Source organism: Nymphaea colorata, chromosome 7 (genome assembly GCF_008831285.2).
Source record: "Nymphaea colorata isolate Beijing-Zhang1983 chromosome 7, ASM883128v2, whole genome shotgun sequence".
Taxonomy (NCBI): Eukaryota; Viridiplantae; Streptophyta; class Magnoliopsida; order Nymphaeales; family Nymphaeaceae; genus Nymphaea; species Nymphaea colorata.
Genome location: NC_045144.1, coordinates 3,462,440 through 3,474,451, shown reverse-complemented (window position 1 = coordinate 3,474,451; position 12,012 = coordinate 3,462,440). Strand labels below are relative to the sequence as shown.

The 12,012-nt window shown below is 37.1% G+C and overlaps 1 protein-coding gene across 4 annotated transcripts in view; it reads right to left on the bottom strand.

Moving 5' to 3' along the window:
• The window catches only part of LOC116257677 (uncharacterized), a 31,610-nt gene extending 20,190 nt beyond the window's left edge, over positions 1 to 11,420 (bottom strand). For 2 of the 4 annotated variants that reach the window (XM_031634626.2, XM_031634631.2), the window contains exons 1-7: positions 11,134 to 11,420; positions 10,094 to 10,165; positions 9,900 to 10,024; positions 9,602 to 9,762; positions 8,844 to 8,913; positions 2,651 to 2,705; positions 1,959 to 2,042 (exon numbers count right to left, since the gene is read on the bottom strand). In XM_031634626.2, coding sequence (XP_031490486.1) covers positions 1,959 to 2,042; positions 2,651 to 2,705; positions 8,844 to 8,913; positions 9,602 to 9,762; positions 9,900 to 10,024; positions 10,094 to 10,165; positions 11,134 to 11,202 — 636 coding nt within the window. In that variant the 5' untranslated portion in view covers positions 11,203 to 11,420. The remainder of the gene's footprint in view (positions 1 to 1,958; positions 2,043 to 2,650; positions 2,706 to 8,843; positions 8,914 to 9,601; positions 9,763 to 9,899; positions 10,025 to 10,093; positions 10,166 to 11,133) is intronic. The other 2 variants (XM_031634625.2, XM_031634629.2) reach the window with 1 other exon arrangement.
• Between the last annotated feature and the right edge of the window lie 592 nt (positions 11,421 to 12,012).

Sequence of the window (12,012 nt, the reverse complement as noted above, 5' to 3'; positions counted from 1 at the left end):
GAGCTTGGTTGCTTCATTTAAGTCAATTCCAATGTCCTTCAATAAGCTTTTTAACCACACAATCTCCATGGTGGTGGTGGCCATGGCACGATATTCTGCTTCAGTTGATGATAGAGAGACTTTATTTTGTTTTTTGCACCTCCACGAAATAAGAGAGTCACATAGAAAAACACAAAAACCGGTGGTGGAATGCCTGTTATTAGGATCTCCACCCCAATCAGCATCAGTATAGGCAATCATATTCAAGTTTGATGAGGATAGAAAAAGTCCTTTAGTGATTGTGTGTTTGACATATCGAACAATCCTCAATGCGGCTCCCATGTGTACAGAAGTAACGACCCAAGGCAATGTTCTTTATGTTGGCTACTTAAAGTTTTAAACTTTTGAACACAAATATCACATACATATAGTTTACTTTGCATGAGACAACTCCAACATATGACTTTTAATTAGAGAATTAAAAACAATGAGGTAGCAAAACATTTTCATTGACAAATAAGGTTATAAAGGTTTGCATTTTATAATTATCTAAGTATGAAAAACTGCAGTTACTTTTAACACTTCTTAGCAATGTTGTAAAAGGCATAGGGTAATGTGTATCAGTCAGGCCGACCTATACGTTGTATCGTAACTTACTGCAAACATAGCACGGTTTATCATAAAATTAATTTTTTTATTTTAAAAAATATAAAAAAAGGAAAAATAGAGAAAAAATTTGAAAAAGTTCAGAAAATAAATAAAAAATCGAAAAAAATCAAGAAAGATTGTCAGAGTTCACTAGACAGAAGAAGCACATAACTATCCTGCAGTCTTACAAGTTAAAAAAAAAAAAGAACAAACTAGGAAAAGTGCTATTTTGAGAATACCCCCAAAGGTGACGATTATTATGGAAAAAATATCCCCCAATAAATTGGGAGGCTCAACCCTTACTCGTTTCCCTCTCTCTCTTTCACAGACACACCCTCCCTAAAGGAACTCTGCATCACACTTTGGCCGTTTGAGCTTGCTGACCTCTTGGACGTCATGGCATGGCTCGTCGATGATCCCGTAGCTCGACTGTGCTGGTGAGATGCTTTTCAGTGCAAAGAGGATGCTCAGTTGTTCCTCGAGAGTTCCCTGATCGCTCACCCATGGGCCAAGGCCATCTGCCTCAACGGCCACCCCATCATCGGCCAAATGACTTTCAAGCAGAGATCTAACATTGAGCGTTGCCGGGGAGAGATCTGGTATGCATTAAATTAGCCTATGAAAATTAGGGCAAAGGCATCACCACGGAAGCCGTGAAGATGGCCATCTTTGTGACCTTCTGACAGTTCTCGTAGATTGAAAGGATCGACGCCGCCATCACCGTTCCGAATGTGGGATCACAAAGGGTCCTGGAAAAGGCTGGGTTTATTAAAGAGGGGTTGCTGAGGAAGTACTGTCTGAAGAGGAGGGATATATTTGTGTTTTTCCCTATATCGTATGATACAGGGGTGTATCGCCCGTATCGTACTTCGATACGGCGCCCGTATCGTATGATAAGGGCAATACATTTACAATACACAAGCATATCGTGTATTATACGCGTATCGTATAGTTTTTCTAAACCTATATAATATGTATCGTATGATACATATAACATGCTTTTAATTGAACATTTGTATGCATTAGCAGTGCAAAATATAGAACCTAATTTACACAATCACATAAGGTACACTTTCTCACAATGGCCCACAAGGCAAGGATAATTTAGGGAAAAAGAAAAGCAAAAATAAGTAGTGTTTTTCACCTTTCATTTCTGTATGTGCTATGATTCTTTCCTAGTATTGTTTCTATTTGTTGATAGAAAGTTTACTAGCATTGAAGATATAGTTCAAAGAAAACAAAGTCTAAAACAGAATAAGGTAAAAACTGAGACTCCTAATCAAAGTCATAGAGGAAAAAATTGTTAGAAAATGAATAGCATCAAAACCTACTGCTCCATGTGCTGCTTTCTGCTGGCAGGAATCAGAAGTAACGACCCAAACTTTTGGGCAACCATCCTCCTTCAGAGCTACAACCTGTACAAGGTAAGTGAATTAGAATCATATTATCGGGTGAAGAAGAATACAAAAAGAAAGAATATGAAAAAAGCAAGTTAAATCGATAGTAGAAAAGTTGTAATGAAGTCATAAAAAAAGGTCAATGCCAAAAGGCATGAAATTAGAAGATGTTGAATAAAACTTCACTATACAAGAAATGTGCTCCTAATGCAATCAAACTTGGAAAATTGGATAAACGTCTTGAAAATGGAAAAACTGAATAGAGAATGAAAGAGCCGAGAGTCAAAAAGCTTCACCGTTGAACCAGAGTAACTCCAAACTCATGAACATGTTAATAAAAATAGAAGATTTATGATTTCTACTTGTACACTCATTTGCATCACACTAGGAAAAACTGAAGTGCTCTCCATGCAGAGCATCACAAATTTTTGTTTCCAATGCCTTTCAAGAGCAGGATCTCACTATCCAAGTAAAAAATATAGAGGGAACAAAGACTGCACTTTACACTTGACACCAGAAAGCTGCTGAAAGTACCTTTAAGATGTAGCAGCTCATACTGTTTGTAGTACAAATATCATGAAATTTACTTGAAATGAAAGAAAAATAGACATATATATTTTTTTTACCTCCTTTTCAATCCATGCATCAGCACATGTTTCACCTGTGAAAATGACATCAACACTGAAACCAAGAAAGAGGAAGAAAAGTTAACATTACCAAGGTTGATAAACGGAATCTTTAACTCATTTATTTGGAGACAGAGTCCACACCACAATGTATATCCTTCAAATAATTTTGAATTTTGGTCTCAGGCATAAAGGTTTGGCATAAAAAACATTGCTCAGCCATCATCTTCTACTAGCAATTTTCAGATGGACACATGCAAATTGTCAGATAATGGTGGCATTGTCCGGCCAGTAAAGAATCAAATTTCTTCATTTCCTCATTGGTCTTGCTAGTATTTTCTTAAATTCAATTATTTCCCAGAAATCACTACCTTTGTAAGAACCAATCAACTCATACATAAATATGTTTGTTAGTTTATTCATTTATTCATTTTAAATTTTTAATCCAACCATTTTTCACCAACCCTCTAGCCAGGTAATAGGGCTAACAAAGGTGCTGAGGTCATCAATGTCTGACAGCTCCATCAGGCCCTTTCTTGTTCAGTGGGTGGCCACAGTCACAAATATCTGCTGTATTGCGAAAATATGACAACATAAACCCCAAAATAGAGTGGTACATGTTCATTGGGAAAATATCATGATTTTTCAAACTACAGCAAAAATAAATATTGTGATAAGATCGCCGTTATTGCAATAATATTGTGATATTATCTGCTTTAGAAAAACCTTTTTATATATAAGAAGCATATGCTTTCCATTGTTTACTTTTAAAACTTATTTTGAATCTTTATGAACATTTTGTAAGAAAGTTAGTAGAAAAGTCATAATTTCATACTTTTTGTTACTCTTTATATATTTTTTAATTTTTTGAAATTCCAAGATTTTGTTGAGACAACCAACTTTGGCTATTCGTATCTGGGAATCATTTTGCTAAATGCCCAAGAAATAAAGTATATGTGTTTCATAGTCATAACTGAGCATGGAGTAGTTAGTTTTTGGGCATGGATCCTGCTGATATAGCACCTAATATTTGTTAAGAAATAAAGTATATGTGTGTACATATATTACCTGTATTTATGTATGTATAATGCATATATGACTATAAGCTAATATATGTATTATGTATACTTGTATATAGGTTTTTTGGAGAGTTTTTTGTTTTTTATTTTTATCCTTTTTTTTTTTTTTTGTTCTAGCCATTGGCCAGTTCAACAGCTAGTCCTTTCTAGGCTTTTCCTTTCTCTTTGTGTATACATACTTTACTATTCCTTTACAAAGTAAGCAGTAATAAACAGCATTTTCGAGTGATTGAATAAAGGATTTTTCTTCTTATATTTGGCCTTGGTGCCTGTTCCTTGCTGTGCAATCATTTGGTGGCTGTTAAAGTCACATTTTCAATATTCATATGATCTTACATTTGTAATTTATGATATATTGAAGTGCACTTTTGTCTAAACTGGGGCATCTTCCTTGTAAAATTATATAAAAGAAGACAAATGAAAGAAAAGAATGTGTTACTGAAGAGACCATACGCCTCGGCATTCTCTTTTTTATCTTTCAGTTTCGGTTACTAAACAGGTCAATTGTCAAATTTGTAACATGGTACTGAAGCAGTGATCAGGAATGACCAGTCATGATTAGCCTACCCTTGCATATTCTGTGTTTCTTTCTGCACGAGTGCTCTTTTCTCGGTCTCTTGGTGTTGTTAACAAAAACCTGCTCTGTGATTGATCATTTTATATCCCTTCTGCAATATTGTGCCAAGTTTATTCATTATGATTGTTATGTTTATAGTGGACCAAACTGCACAGTTATTTCTATTAATGTTTTTAATCAGAATTTCCCTATTTCTTTCTGATTGTGTTGTGGGCTCATAACCTGATTTGGTGTGTAGCCTTCGTTCATTTCCTAGGGGGTGTTTTATTTTGATCAAGTCACTTTTGCTTTTCTTGCCTCCTATCTCATGTTGTACGGCAATCAGGCTCTAGAAAGGTCCTAAAACCTAATATTTTGCCAACCAATCCTCTTCATCTAGTTTTCTTCCTCTAATTGAGTTGTTTTGTTCCTTTATTTATCTCTGCCTATTTGCACATCTCAACTGGTATCTGAAAAATTGAACTGTACCAGTTTCTGACTTGAGAAAGCTAGATTATTCCATTCATAAAAGTTATAACTTGTGTTGTCAACTTGTTGGTTACATTTAGGAATTGCTCATTTTATTCCATGGGAACAGAAGAATGATAAAAGGGTTGGTCACTTTGCACTGAGCTAATTAAAGGATGATAAAAGGGTTGGACACTTTGAGATGAGTTAAAAATCCAGAATGGGGTGTTTTGGATGAAAAAGGATCAAATGTTTTGTTTTTATTTAATTTTCTTGTCCATGTATCTCAGCTCCTGGCCAAATGAAAGGTCCTAACTTGTCTGGCCAACTTGATGGTTATATCGAGGAACCTGCTGAGTTTATTCCATAGGAATGGAAGGATGATAAAAGGGTTGGTCACTTCCATATGAGTTAATAGAAGTATGATAAAGGGTTGGTCACTTTGGGATAATTAAACATCCAGAATGGGCGTTTTGGATGAAAAAGGATCAATGGTTTGTTTTATTTTATTTTCTTGTCCACGTATCTAAGTTCCTGCCAATTTTGACCTTTGACCAGGTCTCAGCTAGTTAATGGCTATAGTTTTAGGCTTTTAGCCATTGGAGTTGGTTCGACAGCCAGCTCAACCTACTATGGAGCTGTATATGTGTAGGGGTTTCTCCCTTTTTGGCTAATGTCTTTCTAAGCATTAAAAGCCTTATTCCTAAGGGTGGGCATCGGGCCGGGCCGGCCCGGCCCGGCCCCTGCTCAGCCCGTTTAAAAATAAAAAACAATTTTTTAATCATAAAATAATTTTTAAAATATAAAATATATTTATTAATAATAAATATATATTATTAAAAAATTAAAAATATATATATTTTTTAAACTTAAACGGGCCGAACTGGGCCAGGCCGGGCCGACCCGGGCCGACCCGGGCCGGCCTATCGGGCCCAGGCCAGGGCCGCCGACCTGACGCCCACCCTTACTTATTCCTTATATCCTACTCTCATAGACTTGCAAATGAGTTATTCTTGTGTTAATCAAGTTCATTATTTGAAATTGATCTGAGAGTTGTTTTTACAGCCTGCAGCGGCAGGATAGACCAAGGTGATCCAAATGCATATGTATGCAAAAAAAAAAAAAATCATTTATGGACTGAAACAATGTCATGATTCTGGTTTGAGGGTTTCCCTAAAGAAATTCAGTCACGTGGGTTTTAATCTTGATTGTTCCCTTTTTGTTGGTGAACAAGAAAGCACAACATTTCTTATACATGTGACCAACAGGATATAAGCAGAACACATTAAAAAAGCCTACAGATTCTTGGAAAAAAAAATTGGAAGTTTGAAATACTTTAATGGGGTTGAAATTGATAAAGAAAAAGAAAGGGTTGTGTTGACAACAGTAGTATACCATTGATTTACTTGGTAAGAGCAGGATAAAGGATGGTAACCTAGTGGCCAGTCCAACTCTTATTAATCAACAGCTGAGTGGAAATGATGAAGAAATATATGGTGATGCAACTCAATACCAAAGTAAAGTTGGTATACATAAATATTTGACTTTTGGAAAGACAAACATGAAACATGGTATATATAGTGAATTAGGTGCCACAATTTGCGCATGCATCAAAACCCCCTCACATGGAGTCTGTTGAAAGAATATTGAGACATATAAAAAGCACTACCAAAAATGGCTTGGTATATAAAGAAGAAAATATAATCAAGATATGATAGTCATCATGGGATGCATAGGTGAAGATTGGGCCGGACATTCGAATGAAAGAAGATTAATATCTAGTTATTGTTGTTGTTGGGAATTTAGTTTCATGAATCAGCAAAAGACACTGAATAGATGTTCTAGTACAAAGCTGAATATCATGGTATGGCTTTTGTCACATCTGAGTTTAGGGCTGCACAACGAGTCGAGCCAACTCGGGCTCGAACTCGCTCGATAAACTTGACTCGAGCTCGACTCGTTTTTTATACGAGTCAAGCTCGAGCTTAAATATAAACTCGAGTATGTTAACGAGTCAAGTTTGAGTTAGTCAGACTCGACTCGATTTTAATCTCATTTTTTATTTTTTATTTATTTTTTAACCAACGCAGCATAATCTATTTTTTTTTGTTTTATGTTTTTTAACTTTCCCTCTCTTCACCACGCCTAGTTTCTTTACCCTCGCGTTTTTTCTTTACCCTCATTGTTACACTTTCAATCAATCAAACACTTTTCTCATTCTCCCTCTCGTTTTTCGCTGGTTCATTTTCCCCCTCTGTTTTTCTCTTTTCATTTTCCCTCCCTTTTTTTCAAACACTTTTCTCATTCTCCCTCTCGTTTCTCGCTGGTTCATTTTCCCTCTCTATTTTTCTCTTTTCATTTTCCCTCCCTTTTTTTGTCTTTTCTTGCAACGCCTTTCATCATCCTCATTAAGGTTTTTTTCTCTTTTCTTGCAACGCCTTTTCCTCATCGAGCAGGTGGCACCGTGGCAGGCTGATATGCAGAGACTCTTTCTCACCCACGCCTTTCCTCCTCCCCCATGTCATAATGGCAGCATCGTTACCGAGGAGCCAACAGCGAAAAGGATGGCAGGGCGAACTTAGCAAACACGCATTAATGGCGATAAACGAGCTGGCCTCGAGTCGAGCTCGAGCTGAAGTTGTGAAGCTCGTCTCGAGTTCGAGCTTGGCTCGAGCTCACTAAACATGAATCGAGTCGAGCTCGAGCCGGCCAAGCTTGAGCTCGACTCGGCTCGTGTGCAGCCCTATCTGAGTTGCCTTAGACTGGATGTCTTTTTGTTGAGGAAAAAAATTGTCAAAATCAATTTTATTTTGTCATAATCAAAGTGCTACCAAATTTCGATAGTTCTAATATAGCATTGGGAGGATTTAGCAAGTGAGAAACAAAAGATGGACAATCAAGAAATTGGAAGCTCGCTATATTGGGACAAGCATCAGATTGCCGATTTGTCTATTAAAGGATTGTAAGAAAGTTTTCATTTCTTAAATAGAAGCTGATCATGATTTCAAGACACACTAAACTAGAAGGAGGATATGGAGACATGCATTTGAGCATGCAGTTTGTCTTTGGGTATTTGGTTAAACTAGCAAAATGATCAGCCTAATGATCAGCCAACTAATCCTAACCTTTAAACATATATCTGCATTCTTTATATGTGTATGTTTCTGTGTTTATCTACATATAAATAATACAATTTTTATTTATTTGTGGTCACTCAACTTGGTCCAAGTCAGACTGACTAGTCACAAATAGTATTTTTTAGGATCCGAACGACTTGTTCCTGGCTGCCAATTCTACAACTTAATCTACCCTATAATCTGAAGAAGGTCGTAAATTGACTGATAATGGGTAGAGCTTGGTAGCCCATTGGCTGTTTTGATATTTACTTGATATTTATGAGTGCATGAATCTCAAAAAATATACACTTAGATTATAATAAAAGCCTACCTCTTCTATGGCCATGTCCATTTTTGCTCCACATGGTGACACACATAAGAGAGAAGGGGAAAGACCGAAAGAGAGATGGAGACAGAAGAATAGGAAGAAGGAGATAAGAAGAGAATAAAGGAGCAAATCATGGTAAAGAATGTGACTAGTCTTGATTTGGTTGACACATCCTTCTATTGCATGGTTATTTTCGGGCAAAAGACAGAATTTTCCTTATCTAAATAATAAAAAACATTACACATATAAAAAGACATGATCAGCAAAAGTGTCTGCACGACAATCCTTTTAGGAAGCCAGTATTGTAGTTATCTTGAGAACAGAAATGAAAGAAGCAAAAAGCAACTCAATGAGGAAGCCTCTTTCAACTGAAGATTCTTGTGAATCTTCATAAGCAGGAAGGATCCCCTTGTCTAACATAAACAAAAACAATAGATACACAAAGGAATAAAATAAGCTTCTACTGCTTAGTATGTCAAAAGGCTCATAGGTGCCTCATCTGACTGGCAGCATATTTTGTCCTATCTACCTGTACATATGACAAATTAAAAAGCACACAGGCATATGCGAACAATGAGCAAAAGAATGCACAATCAGACAAAAACTGTTTAACCCAAATAACAAACTAAAGTTTTCAAGTACAAACCCTGCAAAGTGTTCCTTGTGAGTAGACATGCCTGACATCATGGCATCAAAGACCACAACCACTTTTACCTCTGCAAAATAGTTGCCACACATATAGAGTTAAAGCAAAGTGAATCTCATGTTGTTACAGAAAGAGATAATCTTCATAGAAACCAAATTTCCCACAAGGAAGTAAATGAGGACTCACATTTCTAAGAATGATGAATGTGAAAAAGCTACCTACATGTCCATATTTATTTCTTCTTTACTTCAATAGGCTGATCACTACGTGACAGGATGCCATATACAATCTGCTAATGACATGGAAAAAAAAAAGTGTCCACAAGAGACATGGAATGCTCAAATTTTTCATGAATGATGAGATTTTAATCAGTATAAAAAGTGTGTAAGATGATAATATGGGACACACACCCCCACCATATGCATGCTCTTTGCTCCCTAATCATTTAAGTAGCAAGAAGGATATCCTTCAATAGCAAACACAAACAAAAGCATGGTCTTGTGAAAAAACAGGGTGTGCCCGTATCAGCCGATATGTATCATTTTGCTAGTGAGCAGTAAAAGATTTTCAACATCAGATCTTGAGGAGGCCACTGCAAACGTAGCTTCATAGAAACTATAGAGAATGAGAGGAAAAGAATGCACAAAGAGGAGGCACCGAAATCCATACATAACCCTAATCGAGTAGTAACCCAAGTATAGTCCCAAAAGAGCAGCAATACAACTGTCCTGATTGCAAGGATATATAAAAAAACAAACCCTTCAGCACACTAAATGAGACCAGTTCATCAATAAGCTTTTGGCGAGCAACATCAAGTCTTCCACTCATAAAATGCTTTTTAAGCTTTGGCCAGTAGCCACATACATTATATCCATCAACAAGCAAAACAGGAACTGCTGTCTCCAGTCCTTGGTTTGTACTGTAAAGGCAAAATGATGAAAATAAGTAATTTCTGAAGACGCCATGCACCTTTTCTAAACTTACTAAAAGCAACTGAAAGTCTAAACTATAACCATCAAATGGACTTCTTCGAAATATAAATTCATAATGTCATACTAGTAAAGACTTGTAGTAGGATCTTGGTATAGATCTGTATCATCTGGAAGCTCTTCTTTTGAAGCTTTCTTCCTCCTGTAGCTGGTCATGGGCTTTGGCGCACTTGATTTTTGTTTATTGTACTCCTAACATTTTAAGCAACAGGAAATTATGAATGTATTACAGAATACATGCTTCACAAAGGAATGACTTACCCTCCATAGCTTTAGGAATTGTAAATTCTGTTTCACATTGGAAGTGATTCTTGGAGGAACTGGGTCAGAACCCTGTAAAAAGTAAAGACAGTCTATAGATAAGAAGGAGAGAGAGAGTTAACTTAGTTCAGATATAATGTTAATGAGACCACTTATCCAAAAATATAAATATGTATTCATATACATATTTCATATAATACATATGTATACCCAGTAACTAGATCATTTAATCCAAGAGAAAGGGAGAGGAGTCATGTTTGGCCATTGAAAGGAGAAAGAAAACTCATGGTTATATATATATATGGTAGATCATGCTGCCCAAATATGCAAACCAATTTTTTATGCTTTTCTTCAGAAAAAGTTCAACCATACGGATGTATGGACAACGTTGGAAAATGAAGGAGTAAAAAAATGTGAAAATCTGATGCCGGTTGGATTTTATGAGCCAAGAAAGCAAAGACTGTTAAATATATAATGCTTACAAATGCAATCGAACTGTTATCATTCTTCTTAAGAACATGGAGAGAGCGAGGGGGAAGTGTCTGGTTTTTAAAGCTAAGGACAAGTTATGTGTTCCGGTAAGTGGTTGAAAATGAGGTAGGTATAATTAGCAGAACTCGGAAGCCGTGAATGCAAATTATGAGGAGCTACTCGAAAAGAAATTCAGGATCGAGGAAGAAAAAGCTACTAAAATGAGGAGAAGGGGGGACAAATTCAGAGTAGAGCAAGCCAGCAAGAAGACCATTAACTAGGTTGAGACTAAAGTACGACGAGAACACAAATGGGTGGCAAATATAACCTAAAGCGTCTACAGTGATTCGATAGCCGCACAGCATTAAGTTAACTTGGCGACGTCCCTTCTTTTCGCAAGCACCTATGGATTTCCTATTGAGTTTGACGCATAAAATAATGGTAGATTCTTGGTGCCGTTTCAAGCTACAGCAAATAAGAACGCCACTTCAAGTTACAGCAATGAAAAAGGGGTCCCAAAAATACAGCACAAATGAAGGGATAATGACATGAGAATGAAATTGTGCAACCTTGGGATCGGACTTCTTGGATCTTGCCAGCACCATGGAAGAACGAGAGGCGGTGATGAAGGTGGTCATGGGATGGGGGCTACAACGCCCTCATGAGTTCATTGTCTCCGACGTGCAGTGGACCTTGTCTGCTCTGACCAGCCTCCGGTGGCCAACATACGAACACGATGACTGAAGGCACCCGATGTAAAGGCAGTCCTCAATTCACCTTCCAATCTGATTTTCAGCCGTCCACGCCGCCCGGCCTCGCCTCAAAGTTGCAAGGCAGCAGCAGATAAAAAAAAATAAGAAATAACGGATAACGGTAGACAAAATTTCAATAGTGTTTACCTTGTAAGTTGTAAACTACCTAATTTGAAATACTGGTCTATTTTACAACATTTCTTGCTAATGAGGGCTAGAATTAGGGGTGAACACCAGCTGAGTCGAGCACAAGTTCAGTCAGCTCAAGTTTGGCTTCACTAATGAAACCTCAACTTGGCTTTGCTTGATCTCGAGAATAACTTGACGGAAGTAACTCAAGCTCGACTTGACAGTTGCGTTTTGAACTAAAATTCGACTCCAAACTCATTTGAATAGAATTGATATTCATCTTACGTATTGAGCTCGAACTTGACTCAATTAAGACTCGACAAACTCGTTTGAATATAATTGATATACATCGTTATGTGTTGAGCTTGAGCTCGACTCGATTAAAGTTTGACAAGCTCGTAAACTCGTTTGAATATATCGAACTTGATTAAGGCTTGAAAATTTGATTAAGGCTTGAGCTCGAATCGGCAGTTACGTGTTGAGTTGGAACTCAACTTGTTAAACAAATGACTCAGCTCGAAATCGTTCACATCCAAGGCTCTGCCAACCCTTCCCCCTTTTCCCGTG